This window comes from Plecotus auritus, assembly GCF_963455305.1.
Source record: "Plecotus auritus genome assembly, chromosome: 7".
NCBI lineage: Eukaryota > Metazoa > Chordata > Mammalia > Chiroptera > Vespertilionidae > Plecotus > Plecotus auritus.
Genome location: NC_137774.1, coordinates 8,473,189 through 8,501,040, shown reverse-complemented (window position 1 = coordinate 8,501,040; position 27,852 = coordinate 8,473,189). Strand labels below are relative to the sequence as shown.

Genomic DNA, 27,852 nt, shown 5'->3' with positions numbered 1-27,852 from the left:
TTACACTTGAGGAAAGTCACATCTATTTATTTATGTATGTATTTATTAGCTGCATTTTATTGGTGAATAAAGAACCCTGAAAGATGGTGTTTTAAAAGATCACATTTTATGTTCAATCTTTGTAAACCTTTCTCATTATCGTCATGGGTGCACCATGACTTCAGTTGCATGTTCTCCCCTAAACACCAGAAAATGATTAGTTGGTTTGCCTAAGACTAAAAAGGTCTCTAGAGAAAACTGGCAACCAATGACATTTGACCTCTGTTGGAGGTTGAATAGTCTCTGCTGTCTGTCCAACAGGTGCAGGCAAAATACAATTACCTAGGACCCACATATAAAACCTTTAAAAAAAAAAAGAGACTACAATCACATTTAGTTTTCAGTGCCCAGAACAAAGGGGTTTATTTCGGTATAAGAAAATCTTTGCAAAGGAGTACAAGAAAAAGGCATCATTGGACTTCCATGTCAGAGGATTTAGAATCTGTGGCCCCACAAGTGATGGAGACAATCTTCAAATTCCTTAAGCATGAAGCATGGATGTCTTAGAGATAAAGGGAGAGATGTTGGGAGAACTTAATTTATTAGGAGGTTCTGAATGAATGAAGGAAGTTTGGACAGAAGTTGGGATGTAAGCAGAGAATGAGTAGGGCTGGGGTTTGCTATGGGATCCAAGAGATCAGTTACACATTTTTTGAAAAGCAGGGTCTGCATCTCTGGGGAGGGAGGCAAGGAGGAAGTGGTGTGTTCAAAGCAGAAGTTCAGCAGTCAGGGATGGCACAGCACATGGGGCGGGGGCAGGTGGAGATGACACAGGTGGGGCGATAGCAATTGGTGTGGCAGGAGACCTGGCCACAGACTGGGCGGAGGCAGCAGCAGGGGCAGCAGCAGGGCCGGCAGCAGCTGGAGCCACAGCAGCTGGAGCCACAGCAGCTGGAGCCACAGCAAGAGGGGCGACAGCAGCTGGAGATGCAACAGGAGGGGCGGCAGCAGCTGGAGCCACAGCAGCTGGAGCCACAGCAAGAGGGGCGGCAGCAGCTAGAGATGCAACAGGAGGGGCGGCAGCAGGTGGAGCCACAACAGCTAGAACTACAGCAGCTGGGGCGGCAGCAGCTGGAGCCACAGCAAGAGGGGCGGCAGCAGCTGGAAATGCAGCAGCTGGGGCGGCAGCAACTAGAAATGCAGCAGCTGGGGCGGCAGCAGGTCTCCTGGCAGCAGCCTTGGCCACAGCCCTGGTCAGAGCAGACGGATCCACAACAGGACATGGTGTTGGAGGGTGGAGGTTCTGGGTGAGTGTCCAGGAGAGTGAGGTTCTTGAGTGAGATCTCTCCTTGCCCTCTGTTGCTTTTATAGCCTGCTGACGGCTGCGGTGACCAAGTGCAGGACCCTTCTTGTTGCTGTTTATCCTAGTCGAAAATCAGTTAGTTTTAGTAAATTAGGTAATTGTGTTTATCTGGTAAATGTCCCTATTTATGGGAACAGCACCATTTCCTTTTCCTGTAGTCTAATGAGCTGTCCAGTTTGGTTAATGGCCGGTGAATCAGCGCCCATGTTTCTCTGTCCCATGTGTTTTCTCAAGTAGACCCATTACATGACACCGCTTCATTGGATTTCGCAAGGGTTAATTTTTCATTTCTCTATTTGACTCCAGAATAATATGTTGAGAATGGATTTATGACGCTAAATCTCTGCTGTCCAAGAGTAAGTCATACCAAGTACTGGTAGTAAAATCGGATGGAAGACCCATCTTGGAAAGGGGGGGGGGCAGTTATTTGTGTGCAATTAAGAATACTGTGATTCCTTTGGATTTCCTGGATTGTCAGTGAGGTATGAAGGATCAAAACAAAGTTCCTATCTGTTTTTTCTTATTGAATCTATTTGATTTAAAACAGTTTGAAAATATGGCAGATTGTCAAAATCCAAAATTTGACAACATCCTCTGATAGTGAGACCATGTAAAAACAGGCACGCTTCCACTTTTCCCAGGAAGATTTGACAATAGCTAGCAGCTCCAGGCCATATCCATCTGCAGTCCCAGGACCTGGTGCCTCATTGGAATTATGAGGCCCAGTTTAGTTGAGCGACATCAGCCCCACTCCATGTGCCCCAATGGTCCACACAAAAGGAGGGTCTACATCTGTAAGGACAGAGGTAAATGGAGACAGTGGTTACAGAGCAGGGGGCTCAACAGCAAGAGGAGGCACAGCTCAGCGGGGGAGGGGGAGCAGGTGGAGATGAAGCAGGTGGGGCAATAGTAAGTGGTGCAGCAGGAGACCTGGCCACAGACTGGGTGGAGGCAGCAGCAGGGGCGGCAGCAGGGGGACAGCAGGAGGGGTGGCAGCAGCTGAACACACAGCAGCTGGGGCGGCAGCAGGTGGTCCTGTAACAGGTGGTCTGGCAGCGGCCTTGGCCACAGCCCTGGTCAGAGCAGCCCTGGTCAGAGGAGCTGACCATGGTGTCAGAGGATGGAGGTTGTGATGTTGTAGGAGAGTGAACTGAGCGAATTTGGAAGTCCCTCTGCTGTATGTCCTCTTTCATACTCTGCTGAGGTACTGTGTCCAGGTCCTGGACCATTTTCTAGTTTATTTTTCTAAATAAATATTAGTCTAAATTTAGGGCATCGTGTTTTTCTGGTTAAAGATTTTTAAGATGAAGAAAAAGACGATTTCTCTTTTCTGATGTGTTAAAGATTTTCCAATCTGGTCTTTCTCAGAATAGTCTTTCCTACTTTCTTGTTGGTCGAGAAGGGCCATCACATGATTCAGTCACCTGTGATCTGTATATCATCCCATGATGCTGTTTGGATCAATTATTCTCATTATGCCAAGATCTCTTTGATGTTAAAAGAGAGGCAGAATTACAGTAGGGGATAGAAAGAAAAAGGCTCTCCTTTGTGAGTTACCTGTGTGCAATGAGGAAGACAACCTATCTGTGAGACAAGGATGCTCATTAGATAGTGGACTCTCTGGCTGCCCCCAAATATGTACTAAGTACTACTTCCTGCATTCACTTGGAAACCATTGCCAATGACTCAGTTGTTTTTAAATATTAAAAGATACTCTCACTCAATATGGAGCAGTGTAAGCACCAACATGAATAATGGCAGTAATGGATTTTACTCGTTAAATAAAATAAAAATCCATGACTCCATAGTGAGATTAATTAAATAAAAATATTTTTAAAAGGAAGATGAGACAATTATCTATGACAGTAGAATATCAACTAATAAATGTAGAAGAATAAAAACAGAGTTACCAAATCATCATTTACAACCCTCATAATAAAGCTTGATTCAAGTAAATATTATCAGTGGATGCTATAACTGTTGGGTTAAAGTTTGACAGGTAATAGGCTATTTGCACACTTTCAAAATAGTTCTCCCTCGGTTATTTATTCATTTCAAAGGAAGACGTACTAACCATACTGTAGAGAAACTTGAGAGCATAACCTTCACCACGGGATCAACGGCACACACTGACAGTGTCATTTACATGGTAGACATATGTTAGATAATAGTAATGTACCAACACTTAATTTGCTAACTGTACTGTGGTTATGCAAAAAAATGTTCTTAGTCTTAGGATATAAATCTATCTGTCTCTAAAGCAGATCATGATCTATCTATCTACTTACCTGCCTACTCATATCTCTCTATTGGAGAGAAACAAAATGTGGCAAAAGGTTGAATCAGGGTAAAGGCTAATGGCATAAAGGAGTTATTTGGCACAGTTCTGTATATCTGAAAATGTTCAAAAATAAAAAGTAAAAAATATCAAAGGGGATTGGGATTGAAAATATTTTTTTTCTGCAGTATTAGTGTATTAAAAATAAGTACTCTGTGTCTTTTGGGGGAAATACGAAAGTATTTGATACATTTTACTCTGTAAGAGCCTCTACTCAAAGATCCCTTTCTTATATTTCTAACCAATGCAGTAAACTTTCTTCTTCTTGAGGCCCTGATCATATAGGACTTCTGGCAGCGTGGCTGAATAAGCTGCTATGGACAGGTCTACTTGCAGCTACAAGCGAATAGAAATGCTTGAAAAATACTTTTATTTTTTATTTTTTTAATTAATCTATTTTTAAAATTAATTTCTTTATTGATTAAGGTATCACATATTTGTCCTCATCTCCCCATTCCCATCCCAAACCCCTCCCCACGCATGCCCCCACCCCGCTGTTGTCCGTGACCACTGGTTAGGCTTATATGCATGCATACAAGTCCTTTGGTTGATCTCTTGGAAGATTTCAGGTACAAAGCTGAACTTAAAGAAAGAGAGGAAAAGTTCTCATTTTCCAGATACAAAAAGGCAACTCAAACTGAAAACAGTAGCTGATGTCCTGTGGCCTTTGGAGGTTCGGTATCTAGTTACAGGCTGTCATAATTGGAGGCTGGTAGTCAAAAACCCAGGCGGATGCAAGAAATGCTTCCTCAGGTTGTCACAAGGCCAGATTCAGAATAAAGTTGGCATTCTTACCTTGTAAGATGGAGACAAGAAAAACTTAGTCTGCCCACAAGGGATTGTAAGTGGTAATCAAGGCTCCCATGAACGTCTCAACCACAGAAACGTCACCAAGTTTTCTGTTTTACACTATATGCTTAGTGAGGAACCTCAAGGAGAGGAACTATTGTGAAATAGCGAGTGTCCTTGGACTCATCAGAAACACGAGTAAAAATCACAGCACACAGAAATAACCCCCATAGAAGTACAACTTGAAAAAGCGTTAACCACAGAACAGATAAACCTCCAAGAGACCACGCAGAGACTGCATGTGATGTCCACAGGGGAGATGTTACGAAATACACAGAAAATAACCCACCATAAGTAGCACAGTAAATGCAGGAAAAGGAAGTGTAACTTCCAAGAATTTAGATGATTTGAAGATTCTGAAGGAGACTATACGTCCATTAGGGTTCAAAGAGGGTCTTGAATCTGTGGCTTGAAATGTTTCAACGGTTTTGTCAAGTTGCCCATCGCTGTGTCTTCATTCAGAGCTTCTGCCCTGTTCTCTCTTCCTGGGACCCCGGCTTACACATATCTCAGACCTTCCCCCTGTACTCCACTGCCTAATGTTCTTGTCTGTACCGTTTACCTTTTTTCTCTCTGTACTTCAGTGTGGACATTTTCTGCTTCCATTTTGCTTTTTCTCTCTTCTATTCTGTCTGACCTGTTCAATATAATCTTCTATTTCGTCTAATCATTTATTGAATTCCGAATTTCAGTTTTTGAGTTTTTTTAGTTCTAGGATTTCCACTGGACTTTCGTTTATCTTTTTTTTTTTTTACAGATTCCAATTCTCTGATGAAATTTATTATTTTTATCTATTATCTCAAACATATTAATCATAGTTATTCTAAATGTAGTTTTTAACACCTACATAAGTATCACCTTTGAATCTATTTCTATTATCTTTTCTTTGCCTTTTGCCCTGTTTTTAGTCATTCGGTCCTTTATGTTCTGGCAAATCTGGTAATTTTTTAAATTGAATGCCAGATATTGAACATGAAACACTTCAGAGGCTTAAGGCGATTTATCTTCCACCGGAAATGATTTCACTGACTTAGACCTTGGGCCCTCAATCCTGCCCACATAGGTCAGTTTCCAATGCTTTAAAACAATTGTTTCTTAATTTTCTCCAATTCTCATAGTTAGTTTCATTGAGCGATTTGTGTGATACTAGCTGCTTTGTCATAGCTGGATGTGGAGTCCTGTCCTTCAACTTTTCAAGTGGCTGCTGTCTTTTGGACCCTGCATGCTACTAGTTGTCTTCTCACTTCTCTGGCTAGTCCTTTCTGGCTCCTTGTGGTTGCTGTCACTCCTTTTTCAATTTACAAACGTTGGTGTTTCCTATAGCTCAGGTCATAGTCATCTTCTCTTCAGCCACTTAACTTCCTGTGACCCAGGACACCCCCTACAGGCTCATGGCATTAAAAACCACTTTAGATTGTAATCTCCTCTCGCAGCCTTTCAGAGGGCCTCCAGCAGTCCCCGCTTTCCTGTGCTCATGTCCTTGTGTAATCCCCTCCCCTTCAGTGTGAGCTGGATACAGTGACTCACTTCGAATGAATAAATGGAATAGAGCAGTAGGAAGAGGAAGTCGTTTTCAAGATTAGGTTATTATAAGAAGATTGTGGCTTCCATCTTGGGTTTTCCTTCTATTGCTCTGGCTTTCTGAGATCCTTCTCACTCTGGGGGAAGCCAGCAGCCATGTTGTGTGAGCAGCCCACATGGGGAAGAACTGAATCCTCTTGCCAAGAGCCGTGTGAGTGAGCTTGGAAATGGATTTTCCTCTGTGCATATGAATGCAGCCCTGACCAGACACTTGCCTGCAAGCTCATGAGAGACCCCAACATGCCACTGCTGAATTTCTAACCCTCCAGAAGTGTGTGAGATAATAAATGTTTGTCCTTTTAAACTGCTGAGTTTTAACCGATGCTAAATAACTAATACACATACCAATTTCATACATGTGAAATTCTCCTAGATTTTTCATGAAGACAGATTATCTGCAAAAAATGTCTTTTTTGTTTGTTTGTTTCCTTTTCAATTTTTTCACTTCTTTACATCTTTTTTGGGGGAAAATGTACTGATATAGCCCCCCCCCCAAACACACACACACACACACACACACACACACACACACACACACACACACACAAACACCTCTCACACACAACAACCAAAAAATGTTTATGCTTAAACCAACTGAAGGTACAACCAATTATCATTTACCATCTCTGCTCTATCAGGAGTTCTGTGCCTTGAGTGGGGTTGGAGAATAATGCCCCTACACAAGTTAAATTATTTTTTCATTATCTTTATTACTCATGTGTAAAATTTATGGAAGTCAAGCATATTCATGATTCAAAAAACGATATTACTTATTAATCCTACAACTCCTAGAATATGCATTTCATACAAAGCTTTCTAAATATTTCTCCTACTTTCACTACCATGCGTCCCTCAGAAATTTATTTTTACCTTATTTTTCCTAGGATAGTGTTCATAGGAATTTGGGAGCCTTCCGGGTTTACCTAAGAACCAAACTAGTCCATTAAGTGGTTTCTTGTCAGTCTCCACATTCCCCATGGTTCTCCAGGCCATACCGTCAAATAAACATCCCGGAAAAGCCAAGCGGATGGGAAAATATTAAAATGTGAGTGTTTTCCATTTTCTGCTACTCCCCAACTTCTCAGGAAGGTTGATTTATTTCCAAAAGAGAACTATTTTGTTGTTAATGGATGGAGCTGAAATTAGAGAAGCTGAGAATATAATAAATTTGGTTACATGAGAGATGTATAAACCTTGAGGAGGACTCTAGTTTTCCAAGAAAAAGAGGGGTAAAAGGATGGGTGTGGGGAGGGGAAAGAAGAAGGAAAGAGAGAGAGGGAAGGAGAATGAAGGCAACTAAGAGAGGAGTGGAAAGATATGCTCTTAAAAATATTTAAGAAAGGTTTGCTGTGGGATATAACCCCACACATTTTAAATAAAAATCTTTATTATTCTTTAATGCTTTTGGAGTCATCTATGTATTGTTATTATTTCTGGACTTGTTTGCTTTTAATGTTAATACATGTTAGGGTTTTCCTGAAGGTGAGAACAAGAATTACAAAACCTGGTTCAATTGTGTGTTGGATATAATTTCCCTGGAAATGAGGACAATCATCACAAAGTAAGAGACACAAGAACAATGTATTTCTAAGCAAGAAAGAGAGCTTTATTTAGAAGCAACAATAAGATACTGAAGCATCCCTCTTAAAGGAAATACAAGATAAGGCCCTCTAAGGTTTTCAGATCTGACGCTGTGACATCAGTGGCCCTACAGGCCCTACAGGAATTTCCATATTTTGGACAGGATGACCTGGAACCCAGAAATCAAAAGATCAGATACAGAATGTGCATAAATCTAATAATTGCTTATTATAAATGCCACCTAATTTCATCCTCTGGATCCACATCAGAGAAAAGTCAACTAAAGAGAGGGTTTGGCCTGAGGTCAGGATATGGACACAGAGTTGAAGGGAATGGGCAGTCCTAAGGCATCTCTAAGGTGCACAGGATCTGCTTCTGTGATGAGCAAGATGCAGGAGAAAGAGTGGGTTCAGGGACGGTGCTCAGCAGTCAGGGATGGCACAGCACATGGGGCGGGGGCAGGTGGAGATGACACAGGTGGGGCGATAGCAATTGGTGTGGCAGGAGACCTGGCCACAGACTGGGCGGAGGCAGCAGCAGGGGCAGCAGCAGGGCCGGCAGCAGCTGGAGCCACAGCAGCTGGAGCCACAGCAGCTGGAGCCACAGCAAGAGGGGCGGCAGCAGCTGGAGATGCAACAGGAGGGGCGGCAGCAGCTGGAGCCACAGCAGCTGGAGCCACAGCAGCTGGAGCCACAGCAAGAGGGGCGGCAGCAGCTGGAGATGCAACAGGAGGGGCGGCAGCAGCTGGAGCCACAGCAGCTAGAACTACAGCAAGAGGGGCGGCAGCAGCTGGAACCACAGCAAGAGGGGCGGCAGCAGCTGGAGATGCAACAGGAGGGGCGGCAGCAGCTGGAGCCACAGCAGCTGGGGCGGCAGCAGGTCTCCTGGCAGCAGCCTTGGCCACAGCCCTGGTCAGAGCAGACGGAGCCACAACAAGAGTTGACCATGGTGTCAGAGGGTGGAGGTTCTGGGTGGGTGTTCAGGAGAGTGTGGTTCTTGACTATGGATGTCTTCTTACCACATGTCCCCTTTTATACCCAGCTGAGGGACTTCTATGATTATGAAAATACTATTTCCTTGTTTTTGTTTATATGACTATGAATGCATTTAGTAAATAATATCATTGCATTTTTCTAGTAAAAGCTTTCATTATATAGAACACAGTTATTTCCTTTTATCAAGTTCCCTGTGTTCCCACATGAATCACCTTTTGTGTTTTTCCCTTGTTTGCAGTGTCATAAGATTCCACTTCCTGGGTATCATGTGACACAGGCGGGCCACTATCTCTTGTCTGTTCCTCACCTTGACATAATTTTGGGAGCGCTTCTGATGGGGCTAGGTTTTCTGGTGGAAAATTTTGTGTTTCGATCAGACGGAATGCTGATAGGAAAGAAGGAAGTAAGCTCATTTTTTTTGAGTTTGAGAAATAAGGAAACTAATGATTCATTGTGTTTTCTGGGTGTCCATTGAGCTAATAAAATTACTAGGGCATTCCAAGCTGTGTTATTTTTCATCACCCTGATGTACTCTGAAACAGTTAGCAGTGACTCAGTGTTTTTAAATAGCAAAGAGTCATCTGGGATTGATTACTTTTGATCTTCATAAATCTCCTCTCAGGTCAGGTAGAGTAATTGGGACAAAATTTTTTTATCCCCCCCAAAATATCAAGATATGTCATGGTTATACTTTATGGACATTTTCTTAAAATCTCTTTTAAACATTCTGAGCTAAAAAATCTAGTAGTTTTTGTAGTATCACTTATATTTAAGATTTTCTTAGATGAATTAAGAGGGATAGAAATGCCATATTCATCATCATACATACATGTACACAGAAATTGCATCCATAAATGGTTTTGTAATCATTGCCTATATGATTATAGTCATAATAAGAGGTCTTCTTCAGTGCCACAGGCATTCAGGAAAAAACTAATTCAAGGAAAGAACAAATTACCCTCATGATATTCCCTCTTCCTGCAAAGTCTCTCATGAGCTCAGCATTCTCCTAGTTATCTTTTATCAGGAAGTTCAAATGCCATTTTCCCCCATTGTCTTTCTTGGCCGATGCAGAGCAAAGTTCTTCCTCCATTGACCTTCTATTGTGCTTTGTGTATGTGTGGGTTCTATAGCATTCTCTCCCAGAAATGTATGTATATAGCTAGCTCTCTCTAGAATGTCAACTCCACTAGGGCAGTATTTTACTCACCTTTTTATCCCCCAGCTTGAAATAGAACACATTTTTGATAAAGGAGTATTTATTTTAGTAAGTGAAGAGTTTGTCTAGGTCATAAAAAATGACACACTGATGTTGAGAACATGTTATTCACATATATAGACAGAAAAAGAACTAAAAAGAGAACATACAAATGAGAGTAGGCATAACCCTGGCTCGTGATGATGAGAGGGATATGTCTGGAAGGTCTATTTTAATAAATAGTGAGAGATATGGTGAAGTTTCTAGAATGTGGGAAGGGTTGTGGGTAGCCTTGAATTCCACAAGAAATGGTGAAGATCTATTAAAAGCCTTTAGGCAAGAAGTAATATAATATATTTATTATATATGATTTATTTTAATCTTTGATCTGCCTTTAGAAATGTCAAAATACACTTGGATTTCTGGGGGGAGATGTTGCTTAAAAGGTTTAAGTGGGGCAGAGTGGGAGGTGTGTTCACAGCATCAGGTGATAAAATGAGTATAATAGTTATTTTAAAGAAAGAATCAGAAGAGAATTGGGTCAAATTGAAAATGGAGATATAAGGAGGGTTTTTCAGAAAAGTTATAAAAGATACCTTAACTATATATTTATATATTTTATAACTACCTATGTGTATAATTTATGACACCTGCCTCCTAAAAGCCAACAATTAAAAATTTTAAAGGATAAATGGTGCTCTAAATGTCCACCAACCAGATGCTGTCTGAACACCATTCTTCTGGGTTTTTCTGGAGGCTTCATTACATAGTCATACTGATAATTGGGGTGGGGAGCCAAGGTTTTTTTCCCCAGGGTCATGTCTCCTGAAGCCAAATTAAATCACAGACCAGAAGATTTAAGCAAAAGTGTGGAAAATTTATTAGAAGCAGATTCAGACTTCCCGAACGGGGAGGGGTCCGATAATGGGTTGCCCATGAAGCTTTGTAGTCTAGGAGTATATATTGGCTACAGGCCTGCTCTGTATCTATCTGTGTCATCACCTGATTGATTCCCTCAAATGTTCTTGCCCAGCAACGGACCTGAACTTTCCCTGTTTCTATGCATCAGTTCAACTTATTGTTGCAGACCCTTCCTAGTTTCACACGTCTCCCGCTTGGAGTCCAGAAACGTTTTATTGTTTCTGCATGGTTGGTTTCCATGATTAGGCTTTGCTCAAACTGCCATGTCTGCCCCTGCCTATGTTCCACCTGCCTTTGTTTCCCACTGGACCCATGCCCTGTCTGCCTGCGTGTCAAGCTAACCCTCTCACTAAGACCCTAACACTCAACTTATGTTGGGGTGAAGCCCATTTTATATCAACCTCTATATGGTTTGTTTCTTGACACCTTAGAACTTTCAAAAAATTTTTCAGAAATAATAACTCTTAGTTGCATTTGTTTTTTTGGAAATATAACCCAGCTAATATATAAAACTCTGATATACACAAATTTTGAATTTAAAATGTTTTTTAATGTACTTCAGATTATGAACCAAAAGTTATAGACCCTGATGTTAGTACTAGAGGCCTGGATGGTCGTTCTGCTGTTCAGTGTAATTAGGATAGTAGCTCTTTATTATATAGGATAAAAATGATATTATTGTATATTTTGTGAGATGTTTTCGCAGCTAAGGAGAAGCACTCTCACCTAAGTTTTGGTGATAAGAAAACTGAGTCTCAAAGAACGATCCTGCACATGTGCTCTTATGTCAGACCAAGCAAGGTGACAGAAGCCTAAGTCGGGAGAGTAAAACCGTCAGGAAGAGAGGAAACTTCAGTGACATGAGAGGCTAAAACTGTGAGGGAGTTTCTGTTTGAAATACTAAAATTTTAGGACATGCTTAGAAAAAGGAACGGAGGGAGCAAGAGCGTGAGAGAGAAACATCAGTAGACTACCCCCCATACACTCCCCAACAGGGCATCAAACCTGCAACCCAGGGGTGTACCCTGCCTGGGAAATGAACGGCAACCCTCTGGTGCATGGGACAGCAGCTCAACCAAATGAGCCACTTCATCTGGGCTTGAACATCTATTAATAAACAGTTTTAAAAGCCCAGCCTGTGTGGCTCAGTGGTTGAGCATCAACCCCTGAATCAAGAGGTCACTGAGATTCAATTTCTGGTCAGGGTTGTGGGCCTGGGTTGTGGGCTCGATCCCCAGTAGGGCCATGCAGGAGGCAGCTGATCAGTGATTCTCAATTGATGTTTTCTAGCTCGCTCTCTCTCTAAAATAAATAAATAAATAAATAAATAAATAAATAAATATCAATAAAAACATACTTTTAAAAGTTTTACAATTTTTATGGAGAAGTTGCCATGGACTTTAATACATTTCCAGAAATCTGTATTTAGAATGTACACTTAGTATTCTGAGATAAAGTTTATTATTTAGAGAGAAATTGAGGAAGGGGCGGAGGGAGGGAGGAAGAAGTACTCCAGCTAAGTAAAACACCCAAATTTATTAACACAACCAATAATGGGACATACTGCAAGTAGAAATATAGTCCAGTGAAATTTAGATGTCTGTATGATATTCAACTCACTGGAGTTTTTACGGGACAAGTTTTAGAGGACAGTGAAACGATTATACAAACTTTGTGGTTCCGTCAAAGAGAACATGATACTAAGGTAGTATTCTCAACCAGGGTAGTGTTTCAATAATAGTAACAATAAAAAATGATATTTACTGAGAGCTTACATCATGCTCCTCACCTCTGTGCTAAGTGTATTTATTACATGGATTATGTCTTTGAACCTTTGAAGAGCATGATGCATTATCTCCATTTCACAGAGAAAAAAACAACTGAGGCCTAAAGATATTAAATAGCTTTGCCTGTGTCATGCAAGGAATGCCCAGTGGAATCTTGATTCCAAAATAAGTAACTGCTCCCAAACTTACTGTCCTGCATTTCATGCAACATTTCTTAGTGTGAAGTCATAAAGACACACATGTACACACACACATGCACATACACACACATCAAGTTAACAAATCAGCAGATTTCGATATTAGGGAAAATGGCTGTTTATTAAGAACATATGGAGACAATGTTATATGAGATCATCACATACAGTATATACTTCGGATGAGACAGTGTTGGTTCAAAAATAGATGCATCTGGGCCTCGGTTAAAACCATTTGACAAATGTGTTTTCATTTATCATTTCCTGGAATTGAACACCAACTCTGAATGCCAAATCTGAAGAGTTGGCAGCTAAGAGTTCATTCCCCAGTCACTGGCTGGCTCAACAGACTTTAGGTGACTTGTAAGGACATCCATAGTGTGACAGATTATAGGCAGAGATTCAGCAGTCAGGGATGGCACAGCACATGGGGCGGGGGCAGGTGGAGATGACACAGGTGGGGCGATAGCAATTGGTGTGGCAGGAGACCTGGCCACAGACTGGGCGGAGGCAGCAGCAGGGGCAGCAGCAGGGCCGGCAGCAGCTGGAGCCACAGCAGCTGGAGCCACAGCAGCTGGAGCCACAGCAAGAGGGGCGGCAGCAACTAGAAATGCAGCAGCTGGGGCGGCAGCAGCTGGAGCCACAGCAGCTGGAGCCACAGCAAGAGGGGCGGCAGCAACTAGAAATGCAGCAGCTGGGGCGGCAGCAGCTGGAGCCACAGCAGCTGGAGCCACAGCAAGAGGGGCGACAGCAACTAGAAATGCAGCAGCTGGGGCGGCAGCAGCTGGAACCACAGCAGGAGGGACGGCAGCAGCTGGAGCCACAGCAGCTGGGGCGGCAGCAGCTGGACACACAGCAGCTGGGGCGGCAGCAGGTGGTCTGGCAGCAGCCTTGGCCACAGCCCTGGTCAGAGCAGACGGAGCCACAACAGGACATGGTGTCAGAGGGTGTAGGTTCTGGTGGGTTTCCAGGAGAGTGAGGTTCTTGAGTTTGGGGGTCTTCTTGTGGCAAGGCCTCTTATATACTGTCTGAACAGTGTGAGCTGTCCACATCTTTCCTTGTTTTTGTTTACCTAATGTTTGAGTAATTATCACATTACACATTAATGTTTATCTGTTTAATGGTTTAAACTTATTGGAAACAACCTTTTCCTTTCCAGATATGCTAAATTCTGTCTGATTTGCTTTTCCTCTGAGTCATACCTGCGGGTATGTTCTACTCTCCTCCTCCATTTAGCATGTGGGACTACATTCCTTACTCTCCCCTCAGGATGAGATCTGGGCAGACATATTGCTGGTTGTGCATTTCTTCCAGTGACTAATGTGGAGGAAATTCCATCAGCATAGTGTGGCATCGGGCATGGGACAAGAGAAAAATGACCCCTGTGGGTCATTTGTGAGCAATGAGGAAGGGGACCGCTGTACGTGTGTGATGTTGGTGGCCTCTATGCCACTGGAATGGGTTTCCTTAGATGTTTCAAACTTTGGATCATGTTCTGTATCCTAAACCATGGCAGACAATTTATCTCCATGGCTCTGGTGACTACAACATCCCACAGTTTATTACGTTGTTATTTTGCTGGCATATATGTTTGCAGCATCTCTCTCCAGCTGGTCTCTTTGTTAAAGTTTAATTTATATGTATATTAGGCAGAGTAAGAGATGAACAAACATAGCTAATAATAAAATAGAACAGTTATAAGACTATACTGTAGTAAAAGTTACGTGAATGTGGTCTCTCAACAAATTAATACAAATTTATTTTTCCTTCATCAAAATTTGTGGATAGAAGATCCATTCTTTTAAAAAATATATACAGTATATACACTGAGTGGCCAGATTATTATGATCTCTGAACGCATAATAATCTGGCCACTCAGTGTACTTCTCTTGAGTACCTCATTTATTTGATATCAAAGATACTATAAATCGTGCACCTGGTCAGTTTTCCCCTTTGCAGTGCCTGATAGAAAGCTCAGGGCAAATAGGTGGTTGATCTCCTGCAAAAGTCTAGAATACTTTTGGTACCCATTTGAGATACAAATACACTGAGTGGCCAGATTATTATGAGTTCAGAGATCATAATAATCTGGCCACTCAGTGTATATTTTTATGGATTTCAGAGAGGAAGGGGTGGGGAGAGATAGAAACATCAATGATGAGAGAGAATCATTGATCAGCTTCCTCCTGTATGCCCGCTACTGGGGATTGAGCCCACAACCTGGGCATGTGCCCTAGATAGGAAGGTGCCCTTTATCAGAATTGAACCCGGGACCCTTCAGTCAGCAGGCCAGTGCTCTATCCATTGAGGAAACTGGCTAGGGCAGAAGATTCATTCTTACTGTAGAAATTAGCAGCCTCAGCATATGCTTTAAAAAATATTTTCTTATTAAGCACTTTCTCTGAAAAGGAGAACTTTAGGGCTTCTCTTTGGCATATTTGAATTACCAGCATCACTATTCTTACGCTTTGGGGCACAGGTCACGATGACCAGCAGCAGTAAATAAGGAACACAAGCATTGCAACACCAAGAGAGTTGATCTGACCATTGAAACAGCTATTAAGTGACTGACAGGTGGGTAGCATATACAGTATGGATTTACTGGACAAAGGGTGGATTCACAACCTGGGTGGGGTGGAACAGGATAGCACAAGATTTCACCTGCTACTCAGAATGGCGTGCAACTTAAAACTATGAATTATTTATTTTTGGAATTTTCCACTTACTATTTTCAGACCATGGGTGACTGTGGGTAACTAAAACTACAGAAAACAAAACCTCAGATTCAAGGGGGGAAACTACTGTATACTGAAAAGTGTATAAGACATACATGTGTAATATCTATACTAATAAAAGGGTAATATGCTAATTAGACTGAACATCTTCCGGAAGACCTTCCAGATGTCCTTCCAGACAAAGCATGGTGGCGGGGCTGAGGCAGAGGCAGTTAGGGGGATCAGGCAGGCAGGGGAGAGCAGTTAGGGGGATCAGGCAGGCAGGGGAGAGCAGTTAGGGGGATCAGGATGGCAGGCAGGTGAGTGGTTAGGAGCCAGCAGTCCCGAGGGGTCCAGGATTAGAGAAGGTTCAGGCCAGGCTGAGGGACCCCCCCCCCCTCCCATGCACAGATTTCATGCACTGGGCCTCTAGTAATAAATAATTATGAAGCAAGCATCTATCTATCCCAACACCCAAGTCAAGAAATAGGACATTGCTGTCACCAAGAGGGCCCGGGATGTGTCTTCTCTTTAACACATCGTTTTCCTTCCCCCTGATTCTTACTGTTCTGATTTTTAAAGTAATCTTTTCACTGATGTGCTTTACAGTTTTACCACCTAGGTATGCATCTTAATAACTGTAGTTTAGTTTTCCATGTTTTAAAATTTTATATAAGTGGAATCTTCATCTGTGTATTGTGTGTTTTTATTCTCTCACTCAATATTATGTAAGAGCTGTGGTAGGCCCTTAGGTGTCCCAGTGATTTCTACCTCTTGGTGTTCATGGTCTTACATATTTCCCTCCTTGTGAGAAAATTGCTTCTAATCAACATCGAGTGACTAAGTTACAAAAGATGGTGACTATCCAGATTTCTCTCCTTTACTGGCTCTGAAGGAAGTAAGCGGCCGTGTGGGAGAGAAGTATGTAGCAAAGCACTGAGGGCAGTCCCTGCTGACAAGCAGAGGGAACTGAGGCTCTCACTCTAATGGGCCTCAAGGAACTGAACCCTGTCACCAACCACATAAGTGAACTTGGAACTGGATTCCTGCTCAGGCAAGACTTTAGATGGGACCCCAGTGGCCAGCTAACACCTCGATTGCAGAGTTGTGAAAGTGGATGAAATGGAGAGGTCAGCTGAGCTGCATCTGGATGCTTGACCCACAATATAAATGATTTAATGAGAAGATGACTCCTATAGACAACTAGGGTGCAATCCCACTGAGAACCTCTGGAAACTGCAACAGTATGCCCCACTAGAGAAAAAAGAAGCTACAGCATTGACCAAAAACTCCCGTCCAGTGGTTGAACAATGTTCCCAGAGACATTAACTCTGACTTTTGGCCTGCCCAGAGCTTGCTCCTTCATCTGCACGAATTTCTCTACTGAGGAAGTTCCAGGTGGTTGCTGTAGGAAACCATCTTCCTATAATAGAGTGAGGATGATGTGGGACTAAAGTTAGAAATTCTAAAATCACCTGCTATAGTCTGCTTTCTGAGGAGAACAACAGAAGAGTGGACAGATAAGAATGCTGATTCAAGAAGGAAAAATGAGACATAATGCTCTTGTATTTGTATGCTTGGGAAATTAAGATTTATTTAAGATTTGGGGACATCTTCATATGAGAAAATGTGGTAAGGAAGAAATATATCAATTGGGATGACATAGTCATTGAAGAATTTCAGAGAAAATTGAAGCTTTCTATTCATTTGGGAGAGAGAGAGTAACATATGGGGGCATGGGGGCATTATATTTGGAGGCCACAATCAGTTAAAGAATCAGTTGAAACTGAGTTTTGACAATTGGACTCTCCTGACTCAGTTCAATTTGGACTACAGCAAGAAGACTGGCTGACGAAAACCAGTGGGCACAGGTCACGATGATCAGCAGCAGGAACCGCTAGAGCAGACCGGGCGGCAGCAGGTGGTCTGGCAGCAGGTGGGGCGGCAGCAGGTGGTCTTGCAGCAGGTGGTTGTGCAGCAGGAAGGGCGGCAGCAGCTGGACACACAGCAGGAGGGGCGGCAGCAGCTGGAGCCACAGCAGGAGGGGCGGCAGCAGGTGGAGCCACAGCAGGTGGGGCGGCAGCAGCTAGAGATGCAACAGGTAGGCCTGCAGCAGCTGGAGCCACAGCAACTGGGACGGCAGCAGGTGGTCTGGCAGCAGGTGGGGCGGCAGCAGCTAGAGATGCAACAGGTGGGGCGGCAGCAGGTGGGGCGGCAGCAGCTAGAGCCACAGCAGCTGGGGCGGCAGCAGCTAGAGCCACAGCAGCTGGGGCGGCAGCAGCTAGAGATGCAGCAGGTGGGGCGGCAGCAGGTGGTCTGGCAGCAGGTGGGGCGGCAGCAGGTCTCCTGGCAGCAGCCTTGGCCACAGCCCTGGTCAGAGCAGACGGATCCACAGCAGGAGTTGACCATGGTGTCGGAGGGTGGAGGTTCTGAGTGAGTTTCTAGGAAGGTGTGTTGGAAGGTTTGGAAGTCCGCTTGCCCCAGGTCCCCTTTTATACCCTGCTAAGGGCTGCTGTCATCAGAAGCTGTGCTCTTTCCTTGTCCTGTTGTCCTAATTAACAGTGATTATGAAATGAGCCAGGTTTGTTTTCCTGGCTAACCTTTTCAAGATGGATGGAAAACCTTGTTTCCTTTTCCTGATGGCTTAGGATTCCTCACTTCAGCTCTTCCTGGATCATCTCTTCTGTGTCTTTCTTGATTCATCTTCCTTAAAGAAAGCTGTCACGTGATTTATGCATATAGACCATATATGTGTGTCTCATGTTGCACAGCCCAGCATGTCTCCCTTTGGGTGATAATAAGCCACATTCCTTTTGGTGACCAGGGGGGATACAGCTGCATTTTAGTTTGATGTCTCATTTGTTGTGGGTCAGGTGGGCAGAGAAGTGTTTAATGTGAATCAGGGCATTACTGGCATGAGAATAAGACTTAGGGTATTTCCTCTCCCCACTGTGAATCATGGACCACTTTCTAGACATTTAGATGGGAAATAAGTAACTGGTGTTGGAGGAAAAAATAAGTCATGAAATTTTGATGTTTCTTCCTTTCCCTCAGCTTTATTGAGGAGTACGTAATATACAAAATATTACACGTCTAATATATACTTTCTGATGAGTTTGTTCTTATGCATGCACCATAATATCATTTCCAAAATTAAGGTAAAAACCTATTCTTCACCTGTAAAGAGTTTTTGTGTCCCTTTGTTTTTTTGTGTGTGTGTGTGTTAAAAACATTAGCATGAGATCTACCTTCTTAACAAGTGCATCATACTATTATTGTTAACTATAGGCACAATGTTGTATAGCAAATTTCTAAAATTCATTCATCTTGTATATCTTTAACTCTGTACCCATTGAACAGTAACAACCCACTTCCTCCTCCCCCAGGTCCTAAAATTCACCATTTTATTCTCAGCTTCTATGAATGTGACCATTTTAAATATCTCAGCAAGTGGAGCATGCAGTATTTGTACTTCCGTGACTGACTGACTTCACGTAGCATAATGTCTTTCAGGTCCATTTATGTTGTCACACATGGCAGAATTTATTTAAGGCTGAGTAACATACACTTTCATCACTGTATCAGTATTGGAATTCAGAGTTTAATGGCAACAGTGGTCAGCAGTACGGGTGGCTTATCCTGGAAATTAATATCTTGTACACATCTATGTCTTTTTCATTACAAACTGCTTCGATCTTTCTTACAGATTTGCAGTAGGTAGAGTATAGACCAGCAGTTCTCAAAGCTCTTCTTCTACCTGATAACAGGTTTACTGATGATGGTACACCTCGGGAAGAGGCACTGAGAGGAAATGTAATGTTAGGGTGTGTGGTGGTTCAAATCAGTTCTTCTCCCAAATAAAAAAAGTATATTTTTATTTTAGAGAGGAAGGGAGAGGGAGAGAGAGAGATAGAAACATCAATGATGAGAGAGACTCATTGATCAGCTGCTTCGTGCATCGAGCCTGCAACCTGGGCATGTGCCCTGACCAGGAATTGAACCGTGACCACCTGGTTCATAGGCTGTCGCTCAACCACTGACCCACACTAGTTGAGCCCAAAATTTTAAATACAGTTAGAACTACCCAACTCATGTGCTATGTGCATTAGTAACTACTCATCTAGACCTCCGAAAGGCTCTGACCTTTCATCCTGCGGGATTTACAGTCTTGTGCAAGGATGTCTAGGGCTTTTTGAACCAGATTCTGTCATTCAGCATATTCTATTGTCCTCAACATCATGGCCTCCAAATCTTTTGATTAAAAGACTCTCATTTTACTTCTCATTTACATATTTTATGAGAAGACTCCCAACCAAGTTGAGATGTCCTTGGCTCTGTTCTCAGGATGGCTAGTCCAAGACAGGAATGGCTATCCAGAAACTATACGTTGAAGCTGTTACCTATTTGGTAGAACATAATACAAACACACACACACACACACACACTCACACACACACACACACACACACACACACACAAAACAGATTTTATACTAAGTGTCCTACTCCCTCCCTGACTTTCTTTGACTCAAGGGGAAACTGTATATAAGGAGCTAACAGATGATCTGTCAGTGCCCCTCATTTTTTTAAACACTAATCAGTTAGTCATATGGTTGCTATATGTAAGATTGACTTTCCCCAGATTCCTATCATAGACTGATATAGCCTAAGTGGGTGTCTCACAGAAACAAATTTGAGTCACCATGGTGAATATGGTTTATGGAATGGCTGCCTCCAAGCATAGTCAATGGAGAGCTTGAACTCCAAGCTGGTTTTACAGAGGAAGAATCAAGAACCAGGTGGTGGAGATTTGATGACATGGGTTTGAGGAGCCCTCTCTACCGTAAAGGATGTAGAGGTCGAATAAAACCAAACTCCTCATGTTGCTTTTTTTTTCTGTCCAGTTTCTCCTTCTGCCCTGGCTCTGATTTTCAGGTGGACATCCCCGGGTGCTAACAACCGGGGCTCCTGACGGGACCTCGGCTGGGAGGTATGGCTGGTGTGCTGAGCCTGCGTTGTCATAACGCTGGTGAACCAGATGCAGCATTTTATTGGAGAAGTCCTGAGCCTCTTCTCCTGTCACAGAAAGATGAGGGAACAAGAACAGATATCAAGTTGCTGTGGGGGCAGAGGCCCTAGAGAGAGCCTCATCATGGAGTCTGAAAAAAACTCGAATTCCATATGACCTCCTGTTTTAGGAAAAGGTTGTCCCATAGGAGCTCTGATGAGTGAGTCCTACTGATGACTCAGTAGAGATAATTTTTATTTATATTAATTTAGTATATATTTTTCTTCATGGTGTGTGTGTGTGTGTGTGTGTGTGTGTGTGTGTGTGTTCCTTAGGATAAGCTTAAAAGTATGTTTCAAAATTCCTCATGATTTCTTCTAGTACATTAACAGTTTAATTTTTATATTGAGTTTTTTCATCCAAATGAAATTTGCTTTGGTTTAATGAAGTGTTAACACTCTCCTTTCTTTGTCCAGAAGTTAAGGAGCTGACTTATATAATTTTTATTATTATAGTACAGACATTTTTAATCTATACTGAGTTTCTATAGGCTTTTAGGTCTGTTCTGGAGTCTATTCGACGGCACACCCCACTATGTGAATATCCCTGGGTTAGAGTGTCTTTAATGTGATTCTCAGTTCTATAAATCCATAAATTTATGACTATTCAATCCCCTTTTATTGACTGTTTTTTTTTCATTTATTTCTATCTATGTTCATGATTTTACTTTAGAATTGATAATTGTCCTCAGAAGTAGTCATGTAAAATTAGAATTTTTAAAATAGCATATAGTCAGTGTCCCTTTGTGCTCATCCAACGCAGAAAGAACCCAAAATAAAATACCTAGCTATTCTTTTTTTTTTTTTTAAGATAATTCTGCTGCGATGTTATGACTTAGGAAAGTGCTACAAAACTTTGGGAAAACTATTTTTCTCTACATTTATATTTCTGGGTCACTGCCAAATTTACTGTGTCTCCTAAATCTTGAACATAACTGAGTAGGCTACAGAGATAAATACAACCTGAATTTCTTACTTCTAGCAAATATTTTACCCATGGCAAGCCTTTCTTCCTTTTAGAAATTAATTGAGACATAAATTGATGATTGTAAAAAAAGTGATATTTTAATTCTCAGAAGAGTGATTATCTTGTAAGAAAGACTAAATTATTAGAACCCTTTAGTCCAAGAGGAAAATAGATAGAGGCTTATAATGAAACTCTTAACAGTCCTAAGGAACAGGAGACAAAGAAAATAGACAGAAACTTGCTAAATCCAACAGTATTCAAATTAGATCATATGTCTTGCGACTGAAAAGTGACAGTGTTTGCCTGCAAGTAGGAAGCCTCAATACAATTTTTCCACAAAAATGAAAGAATGAGTGAATAAATGAATGAACTTGAAACAGTTAAGGTTATTCTTCATAGGTGAATAGTGGAACAAACCAAACTATATGTGTCCATAACATAGAACAGCTACTGATACACTGAACAGCTTGCATGATCTCAAGGGAAGACTGCTGAGTGTAAAAAGCCAATCACCAGAGGTTACACACTGTAAGATTCCATTTGTAGAACACACTTGGAAATAAAATTATAGAGATGGAGAACAGAGTAGTGGTAGGCAGGGGTGTCAGATTATGAGTGGGAGGGAGTAGGTGTGGCTACAAAGATGGAGTCTTATGGAGAAGGGCAGTTCTGTATCTTAATTGTGATGGTGGTTACACAAATCTATACAGTACACATGATTATACTGCATAGGAACACACACACATGCATGCACATGCACATGTACACTCAAGCTTATAAAACTGGTAAGTTCTGAACAAGATCTGTGATTTGTACTAATGTAAATTTCTAAGTTTGGATATGTACTGTGAATAGAATGTGACCAGGGGAGGGAATTGGGTGAAGGGTGTGCAGGACATTGCTGTACTCTTTTATAACTTTCTGTGCACCTATAGTTGTAGCAAAGTAAAATATAAAATAAGGTTAGTGGTCGGTAAAAGGGAATATGCTTTTACTTGCATACCGTTCACCTTCATCACCCTTTAGTACTTATGACCATTTTACTTTATCTTGTACCACATAACACACAGATGAGGAAGAAGGGATCAAAAGGTGCAGAGAAGTGGATATGGTAGAATAGATTTAGTCATAAGGCCAGAAAACCCAACTCACTGACTATATTCCCTAGGAGGGTTCACTGTATACTACACAGGCATATTGAGAAACTCAGTAGTGTCTATTCTCTCAAGTTGGAGTTTGTCATAGGGAATATTATCACAGAACTCTGCTCCATAGGAGTTGCTCCATTCACCTTCACCGCCAGTGATCCATTTGGGGGGATTTATGCCTCCTTCCACCATAATTGTAGGCTCTGTGCATCTAAATGCCTTAGATCTAATAGAAAAGAGTTACCGCTAACGAGGCACAGTAAAGGTGTGACTGGAATTAAAGCTATGGCTGTCACCTAATTACTTTGAGCTTCTAGTACCAGGTGATCAGCAAGCAAAGAAAAGAGTAAAGAGGAAAATATTTAGCATTTAGGTGGTGTCCTGAGGGCATTCTGGGAATTTCTATTTCCAAGATTTGGGGCAAGTACAGCAACTGTGGTCATAGTAACAGCTGAGGACATAGGACCGGAGGGCTCAGAATCCTCAGGGACTCGAATTTGGTCCCTCCACTAGACAGGCCATCCAGAAGAGCAGAGATGCTGCCCACAAACCCTCCTCTTGTAAGTTTCTGTAGAAATTGTAACCAATCAGTTGGAGTGAGTTTAATGAGAAAGATACATGGACCTGAACTATATAACAGAGCCCCTTTGCCATAAAGAACTCCATCCTCAAGCTAGTGTGAGTGTGGACCTCTGGTGGCCGACACTGTTCAACCACATGTTCTCCAGGTCATTGTTCTCACCTACAGGAGGCTGCGGCTCTCCATCCCTTCTCCCCTCAGAGTGGTCCAGAATGAGAGATAACTGATGTAGGAGTACAAAGCTTCAGCCACCTTGCCTCCAGGAGGGACAGGTCTGTGGTATTGTTCACACGCGCATCTGTGGGGTCAGATGATCATAAAATTCCATGGCAACCACATTTTGGCTTATCTTCTTTTACTTCCCTATCCTGCTTCCCTCCATTTCTTACTGATTTCTCCTGAAAGCACTTCCTTATGTATCTCTTGTGCAAGAATCCTTGTGTCAGGTTCTGCTTTTAATAAACCCAACCTAAGACATACCGGTGGGGTAGGTTCCCCCATAAATGCAGCAGCCTCCTTTAGGATGAGAGTTGCTAACAAGACCAGCCATGTTACTCGTGGGATATCCTCTCTCTCAGACATAATGATATGAGAAAAACGAGTGAGGACTACTCATCTAAAAACAATGGTGCGAAAAATGGCAAGAAGGAACAGAAAATATTCAAAGGATTTGGAGGTTCTGTTGATAATAATTTAGGACTTGACTGTAACAGCGTGGCAACCTTTCATAATGCAGGGAAAATGTTTTTAGGGCACTGGTAATGAGATGTGGAACACTGGTGTCTTAGATGGAGTGCCCTTAGGGGCAGACCCCAACACAAGTTTCAAATAAAATAGTCTGTTAGGGAGATCATCCTAAAAGGCACTGCAGGGAACCTGGGAAGTGATCTGGGGAAGGGACGGAGGCCAGTGTGGGATGACGGAATGAGCAGCTTACTCCTGAGGGCAGCTGGGTGCCATTCCACCAAGGACCTCCAGAGACTGGTGCTCCCTGCCCCCACCTGAGCGGAAAGAGCTAGAGTATGTATCCACCCATCACTGGCCCAGCACTGCTTCTACACACTTGGTCCCCTGGCCTGCCTAGAGCTGGCTCCTTCATCCAGAGAAAGTCCACAGGCCGACAGATCAAAGTGTTTGCTGTACGAAACCATCTTCCTATATTAAAACAAGGATGCTGACGGCATGGAGGGGGCATCCTGAAATCACCTGCTGTCCTCTGCTCTCTGCAGAGAAGGACAACAGAACAATTGACAGCTAAGGATGGCAAGTCAAGAGGAACAATGATCAGACACGATACTCTTGTATTTGTATGCCTGGGAAATTCAGATTTATTTAAGATTTATGGACATCTCCATATGAGAAAAGATGGCTGGGAAGAAATATATCAATTGGGATGATATGTTGGTTGAAAGATTTCAGAGAAAATTCAAACGTTGTGTTCATTTGGGAGACAGTAACATGGTGGGGTGGGGGCAAGAAGGAGGGGAGGAGGCAGTATATTTGGATGCCAAAGTCAGTTTAAGAATCAGTTGAAACAGGTTTTACAATTGGCCTCTTATGACTCAGATCAGTTAAACTGCATCAAGAAGACGGGCTGACGAAAACCAGTGGGCACAGGTCAGGGCAGTTAGCAGCAGGAACCACTAGAGCAGACTGGGCGGCAGCAGGGGGTCTGGCAGCAGGTGGGGTGGCAGCAGGGCGTCTGGCAGCAGGTGGGGTGGCAGCAGGGCGTCTGGCAGCAGGTGGGGCGGCAGCAGGGGGTCTGGCAGCAGGTGGGGCGGCAGCAGGGGGTCTGGCAGCAGGTAGTTGGGCAGCAGGTGGGGCGGCAGCAGGTGGTCTGGCAGCAAGTAGGCCTGCAGCAGCTGGAACCACAGCAGCTGGGGCGGCAGCAGCTGGACACACAGCAGCTGGGGCGGCAGCAGGTGGTTCTGCAGCAGGTGGTCTGGCAGCAGGTGGGGCGACAGCAGCTAGAGGTGCAACAGGTAGGCCTGCAGCAGCTGGAACCACAGCAGGAGCCACAGCAGCTGGGGCGGCAGCAGGTGGTCTGGCAGCAGGTGGGACGGCAGCAGCTAGAGCCACAGCAGCTGGGGCGGCAGCAGCTAGAGATGCAGCAGGTGGGGCGGCAGCAGGTGGTCTGGCAGCAGCTGGGGCGGCAGCAGGTCTCCTGGCAGCAGCCTTGGCCACAGCCCTGGTCAGAGCAGACGGATCCACAGCAGGAGTTGACCATGGTGTTGGAGGGTGGAGGTTCTGAGTGAGTTTCCAGGAAGGTGGGTTGGAAGGTTTGGAAGTCCGCTTGCCCCAGGTCCCCTTTTATACCCTGCTAAGGGCTGCTGTCATCAGAAACTGTGCTCTTTCCTTGTCCTGTTGTCCTAATTAACAGTGATTATGAAATGAGCCAGGTTTGTTTTCCTGGCTAACCTTTTCAAGATGGATGGAAAACATTGTTTCCTTTTCCTGATGGCTTAGGATTCCTCACTTCAGCTCTTCCTGGATCATCTCTTCTGTGTCTTTCTTGCTTCATCTTCCTTAAAGAAAGCTGTCACGTGATTTATGCATCTACATCATGTATGTGTGTCTCATGTTGCACAGCCCAACATGTCTCCCTTTGGGTGATAATAAGCCACATTCTTTTTGATGACTTGGAGGGATACAGCTGCATTTTAGTTTGATGTCTCATTCATTGTGGGTCAGGTGGGCAGAGAAGTGTTGAATGTTAATCAGGGCATCACTGTCATGAGAATAAGACTTAGGGTATTTCCTTCTCTCCTGTGAATTGTGGCTCATTTTCTAGACTTTTTGATGGGAAACAAATAACTGGTGTTGGAGGAAAAACTAAGTCATGTAATTTTGATGTTTCTTCTTTGTCTTCAGCTTTATTAAGATATATGTAATATACAAAAAATTGCACGTCTAATGTATACATTCTGATGATTTTGGACTTATGCATGCACCATAATATCATTTCCAAAATTAAGGTAAAAACCTATTCTTCACCTCTAAAGAGTTTTTGTGTCCCTTTGTTTTTTTTTGTGTGTGTGTTAAAAACATTAGCATGAGATCTACCTTCTTAACAAGTGCATCATACTATTATTGTTAACTATAGGCACAATGTTGTATAGCAAATTTCTAAAATTCATTCATCTTGTATATCTTTAACTCTGTACCCATTGAACAGTAACAACCCACTTCCTCCTCCCCCAGGTCCTAAAATTCACCATTTTATTCTTGGCTTCTATGAATGTGACTATTTTAAATATCTCAGCAAGTGGAGCATGCAGTATTTGTACTTCTGTGACTGACTGACTTCACGTAGCATAATGTCTTTCAGGTCCATTTATGTTGTCACACATGGCAGAATTTATTTAAGGCTGAGTAGCATACACTTTCATCAATGTATCAGTATTGGCATTCAGAGTTTAATGGCAACAGTGGTCAGCAGTATGGGTGGCTTATCCTGGAAATTAATATCTTGTACACATCTATGTCTTTTTCATTACAAACTGCTTCGATCTTTCTTACAGATTTGCAGTAGGTAGAGTATAGACCAGCAGTTCTCAAAGCTCTTCTTCTACCTGATAACAGGTGTACTGATGATGGTACACCTCGGGAAGAGGCGCTGAGAGGAAATGTAATGTTAGGGTGTGTGGTGGTTCAAATCAGTTCTTCTCCCAAATAAAAAAAGTATATTTTTATTTTAGAGAGGAAGGGAGAGGGAGAGAGAGAGATAGAAACATCAATGATGAGAGAGACTCATTGATCAGCTGCTTCGTGCATCGAGCCTGCAACCTGTGCATGTGCCCTGACCAGGAATTGAACCGTGACCTCCTGGTTCATAGGCTGACGCTCAACCACTGACCCACACTAGTTGAGCCCAAAATTTTAAATACAGTTAGAACTACCCAACTCATGTGCTATGTGCATTAGTAACTACTCATCTAGACCTCCGAAAGGCTCTGACCTTTCATCCTGCGGGATTTACAGTCTTGTGCAAGGATGTCTAGGGCTTTTTGAACCAGATTCTGTCATTCAGCATATTCTATCGTCCTCAACATCATGGCCTCCAAATCTTTTGATTAAAAGACTCTCATTTTACTTCTCATTTACATATTTTATGAGAAGACTCCCAACCAAGTTGAGATGTCCTTGGCTCTGTTCTCAGGATGGCTAGTCCAAGACAGGAATGGCTATCCAGAAACTATACGTTGAAGCTGTTACCTATTTGGTAGAACATAATACAAAAGCACACACACACACACACACACACACAAAACAGATTTTATACTAAGTGTCCTACTCCCTCCCTGACTTTCTTTGACTCAAGGGGAAACTGTATATAAGAAGCTAACAGATGATCTGTCAGTGCCCCTCATTATTTTAAACACTAATCAGCTAGTCATATGGTTGCTGTACATAAGATTGACTTTCCCCAGATTCCTATCATAGACTGATATAGCCTAAGTGGGTGTCTCACAGAAACAAATTTGAGTCACCATGGTGAATATGGTTTATGGAATGGCTGCCTCCAAGCATAGTCAGTGGAGAGCTTGAACTCCAAGCTGGTTTTACAGAGGAAGAATCAAGAACCAGGTGG

At 42.8% G+C, this 27,852-nt stretch overlaps 1 protein-coding gene across 19 annotated transcripts; it reads right to left on the bottom strand.

Moving 5' to 3' along the window:
- Positions 1 to 758: 758 nt before the first annotated feature.
- Positions 759 to 17,909, bottom strand: LOC308254276 (uncharacterized protein; the record flags this gene model as incomplete). 19 transcript variants are annotated; one of them, XM_080680223.1, is made up of 3 exons in its annotated part: positions 13,189 to 13,330; positions 13,601 to 13,662; positions 17,409 to 17,909. In XM_080680223.1, the coding sequence occupies 3 exons, from the start codon at positions 17,907 to 17,909 to the stop codon at positions 13,189 to 13,191; spliced, it is 705 nt and encodes a 234-aa protein (XP_080536349.1). The 19 variants fall into 19 exon arrangements, with proteins under 19 accessions (XP_080536343.1, XP_080536349.1, XP_080536353.1 ...); XM_080680227.1 differs by having other exon boundaries at positions 13,189 to 13,313; positions 13,581 to 13,632; XM_080680215.1 differs by having other exon boundaries at positions 13,189 to 13,665; positions 17,412 to 17,586; positions 17,842 to 17,909.
- Positions 17,910 to 27,852: the final 9,943 nt, after the last annotated feature.